Genomic DNA, 24,256 nt, shown 5'->3' on the forward strand with positions numbered 1-24,256 from the left:
TTTGAATCTAAAGAGACTTAAGGAACAGGGGAACGGACAGAACATCTGACCTTCTCCTCATATATTCAAATCATATCAACCTATCCACCTTCACACTCGATTTAAATAAAAATACCTGCAGATTTTGAAAAAGTATATTAAAAAGTGACTTTTCACATAAGCCAGTATTTCAAGCAAATATAAACTGCTACTGGAAGCTAAAAAAATAAATTAAGTCTGTCTACCTTACTATCAGGTGCTTTGAGTTTAAAGCTTCCAGATAGCCAAACAATACGTATTTTCTTTGTATCTTCGGGGTTGAAGTGACTAATGAAAAGGAATGCAAGACCTAAGTGCATCCAAATTTTAGCAAATACAAACTGAGAAACATGACAGCAAAGTCACTAGAGCACTTGTACATGATGCAAACTTCTCCCTTCCCTCACAACATTTAGTACAAGAACTGAATCTATGTATAAGAAGTTCTCAGAGATGCCAGCTACTTCAATTTCACCCACCCAAGTGTACTTCCAGGTACCCTTCTTGTTTATCCAGGCTTAGTTTTGTATCCTTTGCTTAGTTTTGTATCATTTGCTCCTGAACTCAGAACAAGCCCACATTTTTCAGGCATTTACAAAACAAACACAGTAGGCAATACTGGCAATAATTACTAGTACTAGTAGCAGTTATATAAATTGGAAAATCAGAAGAAGCCTATACTATTAAAAAAAACTTTTTCTATTAAAAAAAATAGGTTTTTGTGCTCTATGAAAATTTTTAAACAAGTACAGAAATATTGACTATAGAAACTGATGAGCTGAAGAGAATTATACAGAAGCGCAAGCATTCAAAAAGGAAGTACCCTAATGCCATTCCACCTTCTAACAGAGAGCAAACGAGGACAGATTTGCATAACACTTACTGTTGGCTTCACCAGCAACTGACCCATTACTGTAAACATCCGTGAAAGTCCCACTGGGGTGCATACTGCAGAGGAAAAAAGATCATTGGAAACAGTGATTTGTAAGTCAAGGACCAATTTTTATTTGGATGTTCGAAGTGCTATTCCACATATAACCAAGCATGGTTTTGAAGAGAACTGCAGGAGCTTCAAGCTCCAATACGTACTTTAAAACACACTTATCATATGAATTTTGAACAAGACAAGCATCTCTCCCCTCCAAGAGCATAACTGATTTTTATTTTTTTTTTTTTTTTTTGTAAACAAGGAACACCATCTAATCAGGTATCTTAAAGTTGCTCAAGTAATTATTTATTCAAAGCATGTGGCACCAGAGGCTATGTCTACACTAGTAAATGCAGCAGTGCCAGGATACATTCCTGGGCATTAAGACTTGCTTGCCTACACCAGTAAATTGCTAGAACTATCCATGGCATGATTTGCCCTGGACCAGTTTGCAGTTTCCCAAACAATTCTCAGGTGCAGTTCTAGAGTTCCTGCAGTCCAGAAAGCATTATCAGGAAGCAACACTCACAGAGCCACCTTCTGCATATTGCAATATCATGGACAGAAAGACACTACTTGGCCACAGCACTGGAGAACATTGCAGGCCCATTTAGTCTATTAGCACAGGTGTAGCTGTGAGGTCAAGAGATCGTGATGCTGCTTTGCTATGGAAGTTATACTGCAACTTCAATTGATAGTAGGCTCAGATACCAAATCCTTAAGCTACTTTTCTCTGAAATAACAATGGGCCGTTTTTGATCATAGGCTGTGATTGTTCCCAGGTATGGTGCATGTGTGCTTGTTGGAGAAAGGCTCAAACCATGATAATAGAAAATTATTAGTAAAAATCAACAGTTTCGGGAGAACAGCCTTCAAATACTGAAGTGTGTGAGATAGAACAAATTTGTAACAGTATGGATGAGAATATACATTCATAGTTTCCATAATAACAGAACACTGTTGCCAAAACAGAGAAGCACACAAGATTTCAAAAGAAGGATTAAATTCATTTTTAACTGGTGTTTCACTGTGGCTACTGTGTATTACAGGAAAAATACAAAGGGCTAAGCTAAGCTAGTCTTCATTTACGACAGAGGAAGCCTGCAGGAAAAGGAAAAAAAGAGAATGGAAGTGATGCTCCAATCACCACAGCAATACTCATACACTGCTTCAGCAATTAAGCCAGCTGAAGATATAATGAAGCTCTACCCCAGCCATCTATCACCTTCCCATTGTTGTAGGATGACCTTTCAGCTACACAGATATAGCAGCTTGGAGCACCTTTACTTCAGTGATTCACTTGTATAAGTTACAAATAACTCTTCCAAAAATTGGTATTTAATCCCAGTTATTTTGGTGAACTGGTTTACAACAGCCCCAGAACACACTGCGTTTTCAGCTCTGCTGAAACAAACTGCAACACACAAGTAGGAAGTTTTTAAGCCAACTGCCCAATTAAAACCATTCAGCAACTGCTGTCACTCAGACTCTTGAACAGCCTATGTGAGACATTCAGAACTACTTTTTTTATTTTTCCCTTAACTGGCCCCCCCAAATAATTAAACTTGATTTAAGACTCTCCACATACAGAGAACCTAAGGGGACTCACCAACGTGTCTGTGAGCAACACCTTTCACAAACAGATTTGCTTAGTCTTAAGGATGTTTTGAACTATCATTCTCCACAATGACAACCCTGTGTTAGCTGTAAACCTATAAAGCCTAGAGAACAAATGAAATCACGATTATCTAGAAAGGGAGATGTTCTGTCCTCCTCACAGCAATTTTCTAGAAATTATCTGGAGAGGGCAGTCAGGGACTGAAATTATAAGTGGGATCTAGAGGCTTCCATCACCTATCTTATTCCCCTAAACATAGAATCATAGAATCAACTAGGTTGAAAAAGACCTTCAAGGTCATCAAGTCCAAACACCACCCCAGGACCGCCAAGTCCACCACTAAACCACGTCACTAAGGGCCTCATCTACATGTTTTTTGAACATGGATGACTGAACTCTCGCTAGGACCAGTTGGTGTAAGGCTGGGGTTTTTACTGCATTTGTTTTATATGCAAATGTCCAACTGACCTCCAGACATCTTTCATAATCACAAAATAGGTATAATTGCACTGTTCCGACTTCTGTCTATATGAGAACATTTTCAATTAAATAAGGAGGAAGGGTAGTTTACTGAATACAGGACAAACCAAGTGTTCCAAAATAACTTTCTCTCTGTACTACTGACCTGCAGATATTTCATTTAAAAACTGTGCTTTCCTTTGCAGAATAGAGTCCCTATTTTTCAAATACCTGCTTTAAAAAGTTAAAAGTTGAAATTATTTTGGGTGAGGCATGAAGTTACTCAAAACCTGAATATGTAAGGTAGCATTTGTTCAAACCCAAACCTAAAGCATTTACATCTCAATTTAAAGTTAAAAATGGGGGAGGAGGGGGAAATCACACTCAACTTTCACAATCTTGATTTTCACAATGAAGTTTCCTTTAATCTTAAAAAAAAAAAAAAAAAAAAAAAAAATCTACAAAAACATTCATCTTTTGGAATAATCTGGAAAATACTTACACAGAAGTAACAAGCATCCCATCAGTGATATACAGGAATATAAATACGGGAGGTAGAATTCCCAGAGATCTGTAAAGAAAATATTGGGCACAGCCTTAGCTTATTACAAAAAAGCTACTTATGTCACAAACACTACTGAATTAACCTTTTTTCTTAAGCATTCAACATTGAACAATTGTACTTTCAAGATGAGAATTATTGAGTTAATAATCCTGCAGGCAACTAAATCCTCAAGTACTTTAGCTTAAAAAAATAATTTACATGGAAAAATATACCACTTAAGTCTCTTGTTTTTAACATATATCATGTCAACATGAAACTTCTCAGCATGTTAAAAATTGATTTAACAAAACAAATGGTATTGACTAAATTAATACAGCTTCATCACTACCCGTGCAATGCTCACATAGCATTTACTCGAAATACATTTAATTGAAAACATCCATTTCCATAATTAAAATGAAATTAGTGTGGTGTTTTTTTGAATTCCATACCATACAAAGACTCCATACTGGCAGCATCATTGTCTATGAGTGCTGAAGCCACCCATACGATTCCAAGGATAAGCAGTGCAAGAAGAATAAGCATTACAAGGGTTTCCAAAATGCGTGCTCTGATGCCCTGTGGGCAGAAAAATGGAGAGGGAGGAAAGAACACAGCCAAGAAATTTACATCAGATATTTTCAAACACAAGAAAAATAAAAATAAATAGCAGTTCCTTCTTCATAAATATATACTCACATTTTCTGAGGTAGACAAAAGCATAACATGTAATGCACATTTAAAAGGCATTGCATTAAAAAAAAAAGAAAAAAAAAAAAAGGAAGTACTTATGGCTTTAAAGTGCCCAGATTGCATTTTTCCCCTTAAAACCATAGAAAAATGTTTTAAATTGCATATGCCTTACAGTTCTCATTAATCTCATTATTCAATAACATATTCTTTATACCATATGATTTTGCTCAAGCATTTTTAAAAGATGGATTACTTTTCTAATACTTTCAGCAAAGAAAGTGGATTAGCAAATTTTTATCTATGATTCCAATCAAGGGAATGGAAAGCCAATTATGGCAAATAGCCAAATAGCCCAGCAAGCATTAAACCCCGTGCAGGTACAATGCACCAATTTAGTTAAAATACATTCTTCGACTGCAATTGCTTCTGCAGCATTCCTCTCAGTCTTCAGAGCCCTCAAGTGTACGGTTGAAGAAGTGCTCGTACACTGCTGCTAGTGCAGCCACATCCTTTACCTCCCATCTCTGCATGCTTCGCACCGAATGAGATGTGTGCTTCTTGCTTACACCACACACACCCCGCAGGTCCACAAGGTTACATAGCACAGCAATTGCTCGTGAGTCTAAAAATGTGACAACCATCTAATAGTTGAGTGTTAGATTTGCAAATGTAAATGTATCAAATAATATACAAAATCTAATTTTTTTTTTCTTTAAACTGGTGTTTTACCACTGGTTTTACTAATTGCAAGCAACAGAGCTATTGGGACACTTTCTTCTGACATCCTTGCCATTAAGGGACCAGCAGAACAATTTTACTTTTATTTTTCTTTGTTTGCCAGTATACTTCTCCACAAGCAAACCAAATCTCTTGTTTCTCATACAGGCTCACCCCAACTTGGGCATATTCCACTGAAAAGTCTACTTTGCAGTTAAAAGCCGAAAGCATAGTTTACTTCATTATCTACTTTTATTACCTCTTCCCTTATTGCTTAACCCAAGAGGGTAATCCTTACATGACATTTACCCTGAAAGTTATTCTCCCTTATATAACCACTGCATCCAACCATGACTGAAGACCTCAGACATCCTAATCAAGAGCATTGATCTCTTGTAGCATACCAGTTCCTCTCCGCCATCAGCCCTCTGTAAAACAGCTAAGGTAGTACAAAGGAAAAACAGACAAAGAGAGACCTTCACAAAATCCCTCTTAAGGCTTAAGTGGGCAGATTAAGCCCAACTCCATAAAGAATCTCAAACACTAGAATTCAAATTAAAGGTAGTATGGATAGGATATGGTTTTACTCCTAGAATGTATTTTGTGTACAACAACAGTGGCTTTTAAGTTGTTAAAAGTTATTAAAATGTTATTTTTGTTGTGCTCAGAAACTGGCTTTCAATCTTCCATGAGTTATTTGAAGATGAGCTTCTAAACTAAATATAGGTATTTGAAGATTAAATAGCCGTATGTTTAACACTGAAGTTGTGAACCTGAGCAGTAAGTTACCAGGAAACAGAGATTACAGTCTAAGTAGTAAGCATCGATATAGTCTTCGTTTTACCACAGAAGAAAGTCACAGGATTAGAAGAAAACCCAGGACATTCAAGGATGCATGCACAGAGACCTGCTTCAAGCTTTCAAAAAACCTTGAAGACTGCTTTCCTCTCCTAGGCAGAGGAAAATATAAAGCTACCTTCTGGGCTTCTGAAAGCCTTAGCTACAGAAAGTGGCTTCTTCCCTACTATAAGACACATGCACAAATCTCAGCCTCTCTGACTTCAAGTTCCACAGCAACAGATTCTTCTAGACAAACCTGGAAAATATTTTACATGGCAACCTGACCATCAAATCCTTCTCCCTTGGATGGAGTATTAGAATTGTCAAAACAGATAAAGAAATACACTGTGTTGGAAACAGTCAATTGTAGACATCATTTTTTCATATTTACTGCAAGTGTTCTCTGGAGACAGGTAAGATTAAAACAACACAAATAACACTCACTCTCAGAAAAAGAAAAATGACCAAAGCAAGTACTTGGAGGTAACCATTGCTTTTGGCCAAAAGTACCATTGGCACGAACTCCAGCAAAAGCCTGTTAGCTGCCTAACGAGCCTTCCCCATTTTTTGTTTTCTATGCTAGTTTGAATCTTTGATTCTCAGAAAATTGGATCAATCATCTTCCATTCTCACTAGTTACACCTATCTCCGCAGCTATGTGATACGCCAACAATACTGCAGTCTCATGTATGTACTGAAAAGCAGGACTGACAGTTCACTTCAAGAGCAGAACAACTTTTATATTACATAGCACACACAATAGGATTCATACAATGATGATCATTTAAAAATAGTGAAATATAAATATTTTTAAGAACTTCAGTGAAGTGACTAGATAGAAACAGGCACTAATGAATACCTGATAACGGTCCAAGATAGAAAAAAAAAATTAAGATTCTTAAAGCATATAGGTAAATACTTAATCTCTATTACGCACCCATATGGCTGTGCTTATTAAAACATTAATGTTCCAGGCACATTAGTTCATACTTACATACGTCAGTGTCTCTGTCAAATAACTGCTATTTGTAAGGAATGAAAGATGCAGAATTTTCACACACACATGCAGATAAGTTCTGGAGAATCATGGAATGGCTGAGGTTGGCATGGACATCTGGAGGTTATCTAGTCCAACCACCCTGCTCAAGCAGGGCCACCCAGGGCTGGTTGCCCAGACAGCTTTTGAGGATCTCCAAGAATGGAGACTCCACAACCACCCTGGGCAACCTGTGCCAGCACTCAGGCACCCTCACAGTACAAAAAGAAGCAGGTGAGCCTTAGATACACTCAGTAATACTTATTTTTTGCTGAAAGTAGTTTTGTTTGTTTAGATGAAAAATTTAAAGCTTGAACATCACCATTAATAACATCACTGATTTAAGAGCCAGGCAAAAATCTATTCTCCCGGCTTTGAAAACAGAGGGGGAAAAGAACACGTAAATACAAGCAAGATTTCATTTTATTTCAATAAAAGCAAAGCTATGCAAATAAAGCTTGAAATTCAATGCTTATTTTTTCTGAGCTAAAACCTTTTCACTGACATTTTGGTTTTGGCTTAGCATTTTTATTTTGAGTCATTTCACTTCTCTCCCACAGCCCCATTATATTACTCAGATTTCTCAGATGAACCAAATGTCATGGCATATCTTCATAGCACAAAAGATATTGCCACTTCTATTTCACATAACACTTGCTGCACTTTTTGAATCCATTTACTCCTCACTTTTTTCCTGCGTGAAAAGGAGCATTAGAGTCTGACACATTCAAAAACAGCAACAATCCCACCTAAACCTGGAAATTTCAGATCAACTTGTAAGAGTACATTTATTGTTCGTGTTCAGTCTACACCACCGTATCTGTCTCGAGTACAGAATTAACAAATGAGTACAATACAAAAAAAAATGTAGTGTAGGTAAACAGGACCACTTCAAATCAGCATTCTAACCAAGCAAGGAAAACCAGTCATACAACACTAAATCTTACTGTCAAAAGAGTGACTGCATTTGAATCACTTGGAAGAGTTCTTTGATTTCTAATCATCTGCGCACAACTGGAAACAAAGGAAACCTTTACCACACAAATGAAGGAGGTGGCTACCCAGCAAGTTAAGTGTGTGTGCACGTGCCTATGTATGTACAAATACAGGGGCAGGTAAGGGGAGAAGGGGGCAACAGTCACCTTTTACATCAGTTTTCCAGTTTGATTGGTTCATCCAGAGAAATTACCTCATGAGCTCTTATGATCGCTCTTTAACATTCCTACGGAAACTGAACTGACTACAAGAACGAAGAGTGGGAAAACACTTTGTATTTTTAGCTTTCCATATTGTTTTTGAGAAGAAAAATTCAGTTCTCCAAGTATGCATCTGGTCTTCTTTTCCTAATGGTTCTGACAGGTAAGAACAAGGAAAGTAAGCACTATACAACCAGCAGCTTGCATGAGGGTTTTCAAAAAGTTATTCTAGATCTCAACTTTCCAAACTTTCCAAACTGCATTTGGCAACACAAATACTCCTTCATTCTTAAGGTGTCCTTCATTATGAACAGAATGCATATATCCCAATTAATTCACTATCTTCAGAATTATTTTAATACAATTCCACTTGCAATGTAACCTGGTTTAAGGGAGGAGGGATTTATTTACCTCCAAACCAAGCATGGATTGCACATTAAAGCACCAGAAGAATACCTCCAGGATATTGATACAGTGAGGAAAACACTGGTTTACATCTATCCTATGTTGTAGTATTTAAAGAAAAAAAAAAAAAAATCAAAGAAAGATGCAGACTGAAACAAACACTAGACGTCTATACAACTTTTTTTGGGTGGGGGGGGGGGGGCCATAAGGAGAACAACCTTGAGACCACTACCAATTCAAATATAAAACTCAGATTTCAGTACAGCATCAACTACACAGTCTTAAATAAGGCTCCCATGCTGTAGGCTTGCGAGATGAACACAACCATAGCCCTTGGAAATAATTAAAAATGTTTCCCTCCATGTTGGGCTAAATTATGTTGCTTTTAAATACAGTGAGAAGACAACTCTAAATGAGAAGAGTGAGCTCAGGCAATACACTTGCTTTATGTTCAGTAACACAAGCTGACCCCTGCAGTACTTTTAGTAGCATGTCAATTTTAAGGAGGTCAAATCCCTTACTTTCTCTTGGCCAGTTACTGCTGGGACACTGGTGAAGTTGGAGAGGTAACAAAAAACACCACCACCCACACCAACATTTTAAAATCTTTTTTACAATGCTAGATACCAGGTATCAAAAAGCAAATCACAGTCTACACAAAGTGTAATTGAATTTGAAGTTATAAAATTACATACGGAATAAAAATACACGTTAGAGTGGTGGGTTTTCATATTTTCACTCCTATACGCTAAGAATATTGCCGCGACTTCTACTTACGTTTGTGTGCATGAGGAGATAGGAGTGTAAAGGAAATAAGGGAAGTAGGAGGACCTGGAAAAAAATATTCCTTTTTAGAAAACTTGTCTATAAATAAAGCCTAGGATTAGAAGGATTATGTGCCAGGAATATGATTTTCTAATCAGGAAGATTAGAAAATCTCACTCTGTAACCAGAACACACAGTCCTCAAAGGAAATGGCTGAAGCAATGTAGACCATGGTACTTCAAACCAGACGTCCCCTGAAGATCTGTTCATGTCATGCTTGGGTTTTGAGATTTTTTGGGTTGTTTTTTTTTTTTTTGTTTTTTGGTTGTTTTTTTTTTTTTGGTTTTTTTTTTTTTTAGATCTAGAGCAGGGGCTCAGAAATTATCCTCACTTTTGCAGGTGTTGCTCCTGCTCCCTGGGGATATGCAGAGAAGAGGGAAAGCTGTAAGACACTAAAGGAGAAAGAGGTGAACTGGAAATGAAACTTAAGCAAAAGGGAACAAGAGAGCAATAATGCAAGCTACAAGGTGTTGAGAAGAACCTGATTTTTGGTCTTCAATTCAAACAAATTTCTCTGTAGGTCCAAAAATGACAGGAATGTTATTTCTGACTCAGGGCCATCCCCTGGCAAGCATGAACCACAATTTTCTCTTTCTGGAAAGTGATTTTAATTTTAGTAGCCCAATTTCCAAGCCATTTTCCATGAAGGAATCTAGAACAAAACATCAACTATCATTGCTTCCAGCACTACAAACATATATGATCTTCAGTAACTGCTAAACAGGAAAACAGAACACATCCAAGAGCTTTCAATTTCCTCAAGTGAGTTTCAAGATTATCCAGAAGCCAAAACACACTTCTGAAAGCAAATTACTTGTGTGGTTCCCTCTTGTCAGGGAAGCAGAATCTTGGCATCATACAGGCCAACTTGACATATAAAAGGAGTCTTTTGGAGGATACAAAAAAGGTATAGTCAACAAAAACTTTTGGAAGCCAACTACTATGATAGAAATTACAGTTAAACTGTTTGTCAAGAAAGTGCGGAAAAAAACCTGGCTGATTATACCCTCTAACCTCTCCTTCCCTACTCCCTTTTTTGTTTTTTAGTTTTTTTTTTTTTTTTTACTTCAAAGTTTCACTGTTCAGACTCAACAGCTCACCTATATTTTTTACTCACACCACATTTTCAAAATCCACCTAGTTCTGCAACATGAGTGCTAAATCAACCCAAAACTTCACTTGGTTAGGGTTGGGTTTTTTTTAGTTAAGAAATTATGTCTAACACATCAACCCCAGCAGCCTGGAACTTGCCAGAAGCCTAGTAATATGTGTCATCTTCTCTGTACACTAGTTAGGGGGTGCGGTGGAATGAACATACAGAGCATTTGAATCTCTCAAGGCAACCTACAAATAAAGCCTGTCCTACAAATGTGTTCTAAGGATATTGTGGTTTGTACAGCCTTGCAGATCTGACTCTCAGACTTCAACTTCTTTAAAATTCAGTTGCCAAGACATTTAGAAGTTTTCACAGTTTTTAATCCTGAGCTACTTACACTGCCCAAAGCAGCAAGCTTAAGGGTTCATGTTTCCAGAAAAGCCTAATTACAGCAAGAAAGGTTTAATTATTCTAGAAGTGTTCTGACAGATTTTTAGTTGCTACTCTGGAAGGCATCAAACTCTTACCATGTTTCTTTCCCGTTACTATTAACACATATAAATCATCCAGGATGACGAATATCCAAACATGTTTAAAAAAACAGTACATGGCCCAAAAAAAGGGTAATTCTTCAGCCAAAAAGCCCAATGAAGTACAAATGGCAACAACAGTGCTGAAGGGATGACAAATGTCATACAAGTCAAAAAGTATCATTAACTCAGAAAACCACCTCTCCTCCCCAGTACATTTGTGTTAAGCAGGATGACTACTATGTCACTTGCCACACATTAAGGCTTTTCCCATTATGTGTGTTCACACACAACACCTAGAGGTTGATTTTTACTTTACAAAAGAACATATGTTTGATGACAGTTTCTTAAGAGCTTTTCAATAGGAAAAGGGAGATTTCTTGATAATGGAAACAGAAGTGTTAGGGTATTTCCCCCTTTGAAATTCTGTAACTATTCTGAATGATATAAAGGTAACAAAACAGAACAATTTGCCATTAAGCTGGTACTGGTAGCAAGCGAAGACCTTGCTCCGCACACTGGCTGTCTACAAGGTTTCGGGTGTTAATCAGCAGTTAGCACAGGGATTTTTCCTGACTACATGACTCACAAGGACAGTGCACAGGCAAGAAACCTGTTGACTGCTCCTCTCTCCATTGAGAGTCACGTGCAAAATCTGGAAAAGCTTAAAAGGAAATCTAAAAACTCTCATTCTTTCAAAGCTAAGGTAAAACATGCACTATATATCCAGTAAATACACTGTGGAAGACACTCTTACTTTCCAAGCAGTGACACAATCCTGTGCCAGAAACTCGCAGTTTGTTACCTTTGGGGAAAAAAATTACTAAATAAATTTGGCAATCGAGCCATTTTTTGCCAATTTTTGCTCTGCCAGTTGTGATTAAGAACATAAACATTTTCCAGCAATTTAAGCATAATTTTTAATGCTTTCTAACGTTATAAGGATTTCATCATCTATGTACAGGTAATACTTACCAAGAGTTCTTGTGTTTTAATGCTGATGGAGTAAAAAAACTTGCAACATGTTATTTTCTCTTTCCATAAGAGGCAAAATTCCTGATAAAACCAAAGAGCTACAGCCCCACCCCTACCTCTAGAAAAAGTTTTCTTTGCTGGAACATTACCTGGTTGTAATGATTTTGATGAACCCATTATGAGCTTCTATAAGACAGACATTTTTGGAACTAAATCGCCACTGTAGGACATGCTATGGCTTTTGTTAATTCTAGTTAATTCTACATTTTAATTTGGTTGCAAATTGTGATAAAAGAATAATCAAAACCACTATTATCAATTAAGTAAAAATTACAACACTACACACACAACCAGAAAGTCCTAACAAAGTTTCTATGGTGCTGAATACTTGAATACAGTTCTGCTTGGACATGTTGACCTCTTGCAAGGTAGGCAAACATCAGTTTTTACATGCCCTGACCCACTGGGAAAGCCTGGGAAACATTTCTGCAATCATGGCACATTTAAAGTACACATGAAGCCCATTGTTTTCATGTGACAAAAAGGAGTCTTAGTAACCTTAAGATTTGTTTAGTGAGAGGCTGACTGCAACAAACATGCATGCTAACATTTGCAGAAAATAAATGGAGGGACTGAAAAAGAACAAGAATTACAGCATGTACGAGATTGGGGACATTCTGTACTAACATCATTACATTTTTAGCACATGATCCCCCCTTTCTCAATTTGTGAGTGTTAGTGAAGAGATCATTTCCAGCATTCTAACCATTTCTATGGTTGGAAACTATACTTGGAGCCATTTGTTCTGACCTGTTCAGTGCAGACACTTTTTTTTTTTTAAATCAGTAAAGGAGACCCGTTTTCCATCAGGTAACATGGAAACACAAACTACATTTAGTGCACTGATATTTTAGACAAGGGGTCACTACCTTATGAGACTACCACAAATTACCAAGTCAGAAACAGAAGCTGTAGTTGTAGGAAAACACAGTTCAGTTTGAAAACATAGAAGCCAATAACTCAGAACCCTCACAGAATGGGCCAAAAGATTTTAACCAAGAAGTAATGTATTCAGGCATCAGATTCAAGCAATCAGGGGAAAAAAAAAGTTTCCCTGCCCATGCAAGAACCTAAGACCTCAGACTGCAACCAGTGCTGACTGCGTCTTCTCCCACACCACTTCTTCCTCACAGAATCTTTTCAGCCTGTGGAAACACTTTTCATTGCTACACAAGTGTATTTTAAAGTTTGTATTTATTTTCCACATAACAAATCTTTAAAATTCACAGTCACAAAACTATCCCAGCAACTTTGAGCTGATTTTTCGTGTTAGTATCTTTTCCCAAATTGTTTCACAGTGGTTACCGTTCTGTCTACAGAGCAAGAGGAGGCTACTGAAATAGTTTAACTATACAGAATTTAATAGTTACATAGTATAAGTAACAAAACCCAGAAATTTCAGAGAAACTAAGAACTGAAGAGAAAAACAAAATGAAAGTTAAAGGATGCAAAAAAAAAAAAAAAAAACCATGATGAATTCTTTGAGTACTGGCTAAAGACATGTACCAATAACCGTTAGAGCTATGCCTGCCAAGTTGGAAATGTAGAGTCAAAATCATTCAACTAGAGGTCAAAAACCAAAAAAAAGATGTCTTTATTTAGTGGACTGGTGAAAAGGACATCTATCCAGGACACATTACACCCACTGGAATGATGACTCTGCCAAAGAAAACTTAGGCCCTCTTCTCCAGTGTCCCAGAAGAGTGTCTAAACCACAGTGTGTAGTATATTTTGGGGTCCACATCTGTCAAACTTTCCTGTTGATATCATTGTGTGCAAATAACTCACTGAAATGACTTAAGAACCAACATGGACTCCTTGCAGACTTCCATCCCTGTGACTGGTTAAAGTTCTCTCACTTTTTTCCTAGAATCTATTTAATTACCCAATACAAGAGGAACTCCAGTGAGCATGACAATGTGATATTCATTTATTGCCTAGCACTTAAGGCATCATTTCAAATACATGGATTCAAACTATGTAAGGAAAGAGCAGACAACTGGCTCTTCCACATCTAGGTCATCATTCTCACATATTTACCCTAGAAATTGTATATTGGAAAAACATTCCCTCCAAATTTTGTAACAGAAGATATACCCATTTCTTAAAATGAGGAAAAGCTAGATAGAGTATCAGAGAAGATGCGAAACTCTTACTAGCTGGACTAAAATAATTGCAGCCAACAGCTGTCAGATGTACTCAACTACTCAACTACTCTGCTGCAGACTCCCTTCCCTCCTTTGCAGAAAGAAAATATTGGAAGAAAAAAAAAAAAGGGAAGAAAAAAAAAACCCACAAGGACCACATCTAAGCTCTTTTTAAAAAGGACAGATGCAGATCTATTGACACTATAGTAAAAGCGTAAAACCCAAACCTTTTGGGGAGAAGGAAAGGAAGAAATGAAAAGATACACACAGTAAAATGATGACTGTCCCAACACTACCCCTTTCCCCACAAGTTTCCTCTGTTGTTCCACTGGCTAGCCCAGCACTCACTAATTAGCTCTTAGATGCTCCACTCCCTCCACCTACCAAGTTTCCCAGACTTTCCAAAGCCACCTGCAACAACAACATGGGAGCTGTGGGATTTCTGACACTGTGAGCCTCCCTCTAATCGTTTACTTTTGGATGAAAAAGAGTCTTTCCTGCTAGACTGGAGTGATAGGAAGATAAATGGATATTTTCCAATGTCTTTATAGCTTGGCAGAGAATTAAGATAAGTAATGCAAAAGTATAAAGACAGACTTGGAATTTGTGATTGTGTTTCTGGCAGAAGGAAACCACGAAGACAGTTCCCAAAAGCAAATGACACGTAGAAGCGCACAGGTCACTACTCATGTTCTAAAATAAAGAGAAACTTGAAGGGGGTTTTTGTGTCAATACCTATTACTAAACCCCTGCAAGGGTGAATAAGACCAAGAAGAAAGCGCATTTCTAGGAATTGGCCAAAATTCCTTTTAATAAGCTGAGAAAGCCTTAAAAGGCCACAAATGGGAGACAAACTCATTGGTCCCCCTTCCTCCCTTCTTTTGTAAATAAAGTTGTTGGCTGCCTTATAAAAACTCATTACAGATGCATTAGCTCCTTCCTTGCATTGTCAATTTAAAATAAGTAATTTTTAATATAGAGCAATCCTTAATGTGAAGTATTTCTAGTAATACTAAATAAGTAATACAGACTAAAGATCTACATATCACATTACTGGTTATCAGAATTAAATTGTTTTTAGAGAGAGAATCAGAAATGGTGTTTACCTAGTAAAACCTCATTTAATAAAATGAAACCTATCAGAAAATGGTTTCATGCCTTTCTATGATTGATACTTATATTAAAAATTGCCATTATCAATATAAAATTATATAGCAATTTTCCTCTCTGTGAATTAAAATGACATTTCTATTAAACCAGTAAAGTCTTTTTAAATTTTTATATAGAGTAACAAATGTGAATAAAGAGACTTAAAACAGGTACAATGTTTTTGCTTGTCCTGGAAGGCCACTATTTGATGTCAATGAAAACACAAATGAAGATGCAGACTAATGTGAAAATATTCAAACATTCGAATCTTAATAAAATATTCCTTACATGCTTGTAACAGCCAATTTTGTCAAACAAATCACTGTGCTCAAATCAAAACAGCAGGAGATGTTTCTAACCATTTAATAAACCAAAAAAATCAGATGGAAAGGTGTGTCCACTGCCATCTTGAAGCCTCTAACTCAGACATGCCAAATTCTTAGAGGCATCTGCCTTTTTCTACTGACTAAGAGAGGAGGCTTCTAGATCCCCAGAATCACAGCCATTTCAGGGAACCTGCATGAGTGAATACCTCCTTTCTTCCCAAAGGATGGCAACATTTTCTAGTCTAAATGAAACAGTGATATGAATTTTATTATAAAGAGGCAATAAAAAAAGAAAACAGAAGAAATACATCTCAGATTTAAGATACAGAGCTATCATTTACCACAAACAGAAGGGTTCTATACAGGGCATTAAGAATGCTACATCCAAACAAAGTTTGAAAACTACTGATCTCTGCTTGAGAAAGTGTCGGGGGGGGGGAGGGGGGGTGGAGGGGGATAAAATTTAAAACCCAGTGCTTCAGTTTACATCAATGATAAATGAAGAGATTCAAGCTTCGTATTGGTAGCTGTACCATCTGTACACTTTACAAGTAGCAGAAGTATTCAGCATGTCTATTTTTACTCATGCAGAACTCCATAAGTTATCCTAAAAACAAATAAAAACTGTAACATAAAAAAACCCCACTCAATTTATTCACTAAGAGAGCATGTCATGCTGTAAGTCCAGTCAGTAAGTACCACATCTTATTCCACATGCAGGTTTCCAGCTACATGTTAATGCTTTTAGCAAGGAACTATGGAAATTCCGCAAAACATAAGCATGCTGAATACAGCAACAATGTACAAGTTCAGAACAACGTAGGAGTGGAGAAAGCACAAAAGTTCAGCAATGCATTTCATTCCTGGCTCAGATGAGGTGGAATAACTAATGCTCCAGTGCTAGCTTCTAAAACTAATTAGTTTTACAGATGACTCTACCTACTCATAACGTCAGTCACTTAGTTTCTTACAGTGTGCTACAGAAGTAATGGTCAGAAAACCACATTTTGAAATAACACTAAGCATGTTTGGGATTTTCTTTGTACAGTATTTTTACCCCAGTATTACTAACAATCCTTAGCTCAAGTATATGAAAGTGTTGCAAGATCACAGACTAACCTGACACATTTTGCTTTTCTATCGACATTAAAGAGGTGGTCAAAAAAAGTAATTATAAACTCAAACCCTTAAACTATTACAGAATGGTTGAATCATTGCTCAGCTAATGAAGCCGCAGTGAGGCAGGTAGTGCAGAAAAGCTATGCCAAACAAGCTATACTATTAGCTTATCTCCTGTTAGCCTATTTTTTTGTAACTTACTCTGAGGCCTCTTTAAAACAAGTACACTCTAATTTATGGAAGCAAGCAACTGACATTTAACTACTTCAATGAAACGGAGCACAGATCACATCTCATCACATCTTGATCCAATGTGTGCAACAACTAACATTCACTTATTTCCCCCTCAGCTGTCCCAGATACAGAACGGTTACATATATTCAACAAACCATAGATCTCCTTATGGTAAAATAAAAAGGGACAGATTTTGCTTAAAATATCCACAATTGACTGAAGCAAGACATCTTATAAAACCTTACAGGTTTTATATATCTACAAAAACAAATTAACATTAAGCCATTATTCCTCAACAGTCACAAGCTTCTCTCTACTAGCCACTGATTCTTGAATTTCTTTTTATCCTGCTTTCACTGAAACATGACATAGGCCTAAGCTGAAGTACACATTCATGTTATTTACCTGTACAGCTGTTTTTCCTAAATGTCTAAATATAGACACCAAAAAACAAAAAGATTTAAAAAGCCTGCTGAAGTCTAAGCTTTGTAATACGAAAATTAATACAATCAGCGCTCCAAACTTCTTTTTGACCTACTGTAGTAATTTTCATGTTCTTACTGTCTTTAACTTGGTCTTGCAGTCATTGTGAAAGGACAGAAAAACAGACATCCCCGCAAAATGTTTACAGACAAAGCTATTTCAATCTCATACTAATCTACAGTATAATTACATATTCCAATCACAGGTACTCAAAAGCAGCCCCTAACACTCTCATAACTCTTTTCAGACTAATTTGCTGAAATACACCTGTACAGTAAGATTAATTTTTTCCTCTGCAGAACTGCAAATAAAGGACCTGGCATTGTAAAGCTATAATTTTAACATGTTTTCAGAGTTTAATGTAGACACTTGTCAATGTGACATGCTAACAAGTATGCTAATGTTCTCAGCTTCCATTTCCTGCCATTCTCAAATTTAGTATTAGATGTGCCTGTCCTCTATACTACAAATTATAAACACACTACATTTAGCTGCATACATGCCATTTCTGAAACTTCAATGGAAGAAGAAAGCATACGAAGAGTCAAGATGTGCACCACTCAGTGCCAGATTTACCATTTAAAATATGGTGCTCAACTATGTACCTTACATCTTACAGATCATGTTATGGGTTTGTATAACTGTCAATTAAGTATGCTTTTATTTTAATAGGGAGAAGGAAAAATCCTGATCAAGCTACTTACGAAATCAGAATACCAGAATAATCAGTATATGCTTCTAAACAATAACAACAAAAGTCTAATAAATGTTAAGTGGTGTCACTTTCAATGACTCCTGTTTAAAGAACTTCATATCTGAACTTAAGATGTCAGCTTATGTCAAAAATACAAAACCAAACAGCTGCCTTTGATGTGACTGATTAAACAACTTTTGTTTCTGGTATTACTAATGGAATGAGTAAATGGGTTGTAATATAATGTACAATAATTCAGTTACATACTAGTAAACATTTCATGGAGATCAGAGCGCTAAAGTCTCAGTTCATGCTGCATGATTTTATAGACAAATAAATATGAGCTTAAATGACAAATAAACATACACTGTTAACAGGGTACCTCAAGACTATTTGGTGAGCTATTACACACAGTGGCCCGTGGGTATTGCAGTTGGAGGTACATGCAAGCATAAAACACAAAATCAAATGTTGTTTCCAAACAGAATTCAAGATTCTTTCACTCTCCAAATCACTTTTCCAGGAAAAATGGGACAAAATTAGAAAATTAATTGCTTTTAATCAGAAATAATCTCATTATTGAAAGGATTTCCAAGCCACTTCCCCTAGTATTTTGTATTATAGCAACAATTGCTTTTCATGGAATACTGCTTGAAATCAGCAAAAAAGTTTCTAAACACAACTAAATTTCAGTTCAAGGTTTTTAGTTTAAAACAAACTTTGAACATACTTCCTACATTGGCTTCATCACATACTGGAAATGTATTTTGACTTGCTCTACACCTATCATTGTACCAGACTTCTACTGGTACACACAGCAGAACTGGGGAGTACAGTATGTGGAAAAATACAGAAGTAAGATTTTTCACACCACCAAAAAAGGAAAAAGTAACAGGTTTACTTTTCACTTATGTTTATTACTAAGTTTAGTTACCTAGAGTTCGCAAATACAATGCACTGCAACACAACACATTAGAAACTTAAATCTTAGTTCAGACTTGGTATATAGTAACATGACTAGGAAAAGCCACAGCTATTGATGAATATAGAGTGGATCAAATGAACTCAAATACTTAGTAGATGGAAGACGCACACACTGTGGCTGCTCAGCAAGTTCACAATAGCTTACCTTTACAGAAAAGAAAAAAAGAAAAAGAAAAAAGGCAGTTTCAAAAAATGCTGGTAGCTATTTTCGCAAAGCTTCAACATTTCACTCCATCCCCAAATATGTAATTTTATTCACAAAACACATTCTTAAAAGCCATGCTCCAGTGAAAGAGGGGAAGGGAAGAAATCTGCCTTTTAACAGCAGAAACGACCGTATTTCATTATTTGGAAGGGAACCTACACACCATGTTTTACTTGTATGGGCTAAGCTGCAACTGCTAACACAGGCACGACTCTGCCGTCATGACAGCCAAATCTTTATACAGTAGCAAGCACTATGCAATAAACTGTTCTGAACACTGGCCCATCTCACCTGCTTTAAGTGTATGAATAAACGGCTATATTTTTAAGTGGTGCTTTTATTAAAATAAACTCAATGAGATTTTGGGAAGCAATACCAAGGAAAGGCAAGCAGATGGAGAGACTAGCTGACACATAACAATAGCTGGTGAAATATTACTCTTATTTTCTGTAATAAACACCAAGATCAAAACATTATGCAAGTTAAATTTCCTTGAAAGGTTCCCAGCAGGAGTCTTCCTTTTTGTTTGTGCAGTACACGATTTCCTCTCACCCACAAAAAACATACCAAGAATGTGCATGTGCCACTAACACTAAGCAGCACTTCCTTAATCACTCATTTCCAACAATTTATGGATGATCAGTGGCAAAACCAAGCAAAAATAATGAAAGCATGCAATGAAAGCTCATTGAGACAAACCGGCTTGGACTTCCTACTCATTTCTGAGTCTCTAAGATGGGGGTCTGATACAAATTAGCCACTGGGAAAAAAAAAAGTCATCTGGTCATAAAATACAGTACAGGGTCACTTTTATGTAAGTTTGCCAAAAGGGACATAAACCAGGACAATTTCAAACTGTGACACAGGATAGAAGTATATTAAAAAAATCTTTGTTCCTCCTCCATTGTGCTGTCATGTTGCTCAGCTTTATAGACATTCTGAGCACCAGCTCTGGCCTCTTCGCTTCCACCTGGTTTACCTAATTAATTAAGCAAGGAAGTTACCTCAAATTTTTGTACTATTTGTTTTTATTATCATGCACTTCTTTTGATGTTCCAGGAGTTAACCTCTTAATCCAGACTGTGTGTTGTGTTCTGAACATTTTGGGATGTCTGGATAATTTGGATAATTGGTCAGGATGTTGCTGTCGCTCATGTTAAAGTTTATGTCACGACTTCAAGTTCAAAGATCAGTATTAAGGTAAAATACTTCATAAAGCCTTTTTAAAACTCTACACTCGTGATTATGCAATACCCAGTTATTCCAGTTTCTCACGATGGTAAATTGCACTATTTGTATTTTCTTACAAGGAAATTACTCCTAAACATCTTCATCTTTGTCAACTTCAAATAAATACAAATTTCAGTTAAAGTTACATCAAGTGAAAGCATATTTTAAAGGTCAGGAAAAGGTACCGCAATTATCTCCTTAAAAATGCTTGCCTCTTTCACACAGCAGCACACATGTAATTTTCTGTGCAGTCATCAGACATGAAAACATCAGCACTCTGAACTACAGATGCTCAGCTGCAAATACCACAGTTTCCCTTTTTCGGAGAGGATGGTAAAGAATAAGATTAATTCTGACATTAAAAAAAAATGGTTGACAGCTTTGTTTCATAATTGTACTACAAAATTTGAACAGGCCAGTGACAAAGACCTGAAAGAGTATCTAAACAAGAAATATAACTTTATGCACAGGCTCTACAACAGAAGACAAAGATATAAAAAAGTTTTTAACACTGACGCAGGAGATTGAAGTTACTTCAGGTACTTCAATAGCTCAGTTAACAGCATCAGGTAAGGTGAAACACATCACAGCGACTTCAAACTACTTCAGTAGTCTTGGAAAACCCAATTCACATGTGTGCATGAAAATACATATGGGTGCATAAATGCACACATAGCATGTCCACGTATATAAAGATATACATATACCCATAACTATATTATACACCTCCAATATTGCTTTTATAATTATTTTCCTGATAACAGTAGTTCTATTTAATGGCAGTTGCAGACTTAACTATAACAAGGAAGAGCACTTAAGCTCTTTAAAAGGGCATGATCAACCCCCCTTAGGCCCAATATGCCCTTTTTGAATTAACATAGTAGTTTTCATTAAAAACTAGACAGAGAATCATTTTGATTTTTGGTACAACACTGCATCAGTCTATGGTGAGAGCCTGATTTCTGTATTTCTCTCCTCTGCACAATATGCAAGTCCTTGGTTGTTTGAAACTGTTGCCCTGGGGAATCAAGAAAGTCTGTAAGAGGGGCCATGTGCCATTTAGAAAGTAAACTAGCAACCAAGAAAATAAGCTGCAGTAAATTGAAAAACGGTTAATCAAACCCATTCTGATTCATGAAACAAACAGTGAAGGGGGCAATACTTCCTTTCAAGAACCCGGAAAGAGAAGCTATACAAAGCTTGTAATAGTAACGTATGAGCTAGATGAAGTATCATAACTCCCCAAAAGTTCACATTACAGCGAATACGTAAAATCAACTTCTACAGCATAATCTAGGATAAGCACTCAAACAGATAGCTAAAAACTTTGGAGGTTAGGCCCACATGCAATAATGACAGCAATAATTGCAACTACTGTTGCAATTTAAGCTGAACAAAAATCTGTAAAAAAAAAAAAAAAAAAAAAAAAAAAAAGGGAAATAAGAAACCCCAAACATTTAATTTCCGAACTGAACTTCTTTTAATCATTCATTTTCAGAACTATTAAACTTGAAAAGTAATTCTTAGATGTACACTTTCAAATAGACATCTTGACTGCACACACCTACATCTCAAGTGACCTATTTATTCATTATAATGAAGGTAATTCTGTGACAAGTTCGAGATGACCTGCGTAAACGCTTCCACCAGAACAGTCTTTTTATCCAAATTTTGAGCTCAGCTGAGTATCTAGAATCAATTGCTTTCCCTACTCCTTGCATCCAACTCCCAACTGAAAGATTAAAGATTGTATCTCCTGTGTCAAGCCTCCTTACTGAATGTCTTCACATTTACAGCAGATTGCTCTTCTCTTAAAGGCAAAAGTTTTGCCAAATGTACAAAATGTTCTTTTAAATTGAGATCACTAAAATCTGATTTTACCAGTTAATATAGTATTTGAACGATGTTGAATCTCTCCGGCCCATTACTCTGATGTGATGAATGACACTAGGATATCTAAAAAACAAGAAAAACACCACAAAAAACCCCAACAACAACAACAAAAAAAACCCCAATCAATGGAAAAAAAAACCCAAAACAACACCCCTAAACATTTACAAATAATTTTGGTTTTGATTATATTGTGCAACTACCAGAATTCTACAAAGTAATCATGGTCTCAAAGTCTCCTCTGAAAAGAAATAAACAATGTGCCAAAACTTAAGTAAAAAAAATGGAAAGTACCCTTCACAGATTCTAGAACTGAAGAGCTCACATGTAATCCCAAGTTCAAGTAACCATAAATTTTCCCAGATTCTAATCACCCTATTATGTGATGTAATTCTTTAGATTATATATACAGAGTACTTCTTGTAAGCAGAATAATTTATCTGCATCAGAATTTGAACAGAAAAGCAAACTCAATTTTAACTATCAACTTCCTCCAGAAGTGACACTTGCTACTTTCTAAGAAAAGTGTTCAAAGACAAGGTACGTTCATATTAAATAGACTACAATTCCTACATCTTCACCAGTAGCTTCAGGGCTCACTCAAAGCTGGTAAAACAATTCAGTATGTCCACATCCATTTTGGACACTTTAAAATAGAGCAGCCAGGTGGAACAGACATTGGACAAAGGCCGTATCTGTACTAAGAATCAGACCTGGCTTCTGGGACATACCAAAAACATCCAGAAGAAAGCAAAGTAACAAAACAAACCAAACAACAAACAAACAAACAAAACAACAACAACAACAAAAAATCCCTAAATTAGGTTGTTTCCCCTCCCAGGTGGGTTTTGATACTAAAATCTGATTTCATCTACTCCCATGAAGAAGCAAAACTACTCTACAGCACCAACAATTGTCTTTTTCCTGACATGTGCAGACAGATTATGGTTCTATCTCTAGAGTCATGAGTACTTCCAAGTGTAAACATGTAATGGTGATCCTATTTATCTTGAATGGGGTTTACTGATAGCCAGTATCATAAGTTTAGAAGTTACACTATAACTAAAGTTTTATGTCAAGTGCAAGTTTAATGCAGCTGAGATAGATAATGCATCTGCTGGTTGGAGCCAGCAGAAATCAAGGGTACATACCAGCAATACCGTGCAAGGGGACATACCATCAGAAGTCAAGGGGACATACCAGGAATACCATGCATGGTACACTAATGGAGAAAATCCTTGGTTTTAGTTGGACTGCCAGAGACCAACCTCACTAAAATCAGTTAGTTTATTTCTTTTTAGAAGAAAAGTTAAACATTAGCTGAGCTAGATACTTATAGTCAAAAGGAAAATGGAGCCACCTCCACCTAAAAACTAAAAGGACAAAATGAATTGCTAGAAGTTCTTAACCCTATGGATACCTGAAGTGAAGGAAGAAGAGGAGAGAGTTTTCCAACCAAGCTGGATAAATGGAGTTAAACACAGCAGCCCATCACCAAACTCCTTTGAAGTTGAACTTCTTAGCTTGGTCATCCAAACTTGCAATTGAAGTAACTTACATCTACACTTGAGTCAATACAAAGTAAAACTCCAGTAGCGTCAACAGCTCAGAAAGGGCTGCACCAAACCAGTACTGACACACCATCTTGGTTGGGTCCCATGGGTCCGTTCTGACATGGCTGAATTGCCCAGTCTATGTCACCTCCCAGTAACTTCAGCTATAGAATCAAATCTGGTTTTTTCCACATTATTCTCTGAATTAACGTCTTCCTTCATGCTGTGCTTTCCAAGTATCTCCTTCTGTTGTTGTTGTCCTGTTTTCTCTCAAGTATCCACATGGATCTTAAAATCCCAAA

General features: G+C 36.6%; 1 protein-coding gene across 7 annotated transcripts in view; it reads right to left on the reverse strand.

Annotated features, from left to right (window-relative positions):
- Positions 1-24,256, reverse strand: part of LMBR1 (limb development membrane protein 1) — a 76,940-nt gene that overhangs the window by 23,720 nt on the left and 28,964 nt on the right. For 6 of the 7 annotated variants that reach the window (XM_030481068.1, XM_030481312.1, XM_030480894.1 and 3 more), the window contains 3 exons: positions 4,020-4,146; positions 3,526-3,594; positions 902-966 (listed from right to left, as the gene is read on the reverse strand). In XM_030481068.1, coding sequence (XP_030336928.1) covers positions 902-966; positions 3,526-3,594; positions 4,020-4,146 — 261 coding nt within the window. Of the gene's footprint in view, positions 1-901; positions 967-3,525; positions 3,595-4,019; positions 4,151-17,456; positions 17,530-24,256 lie in introns of those variants that run through there. The other variant, XM_030481397.1, reaches the window with a different exon arrangement.

Source organism: Strigops habroptila, chromosome 1 (genome assembly GCF_004027225.2).
Source record: "Strigops habroptila isolate Jane chromosome 1, bStrHab1.2.pri, whole genome shotgun sequence".
NCBI classification, from domain to species: Eukaryota; Metazoa; Chordata; class Aves; order Psittaciformes; family Psittacidae; genus Strigops; species Strigops habroptila.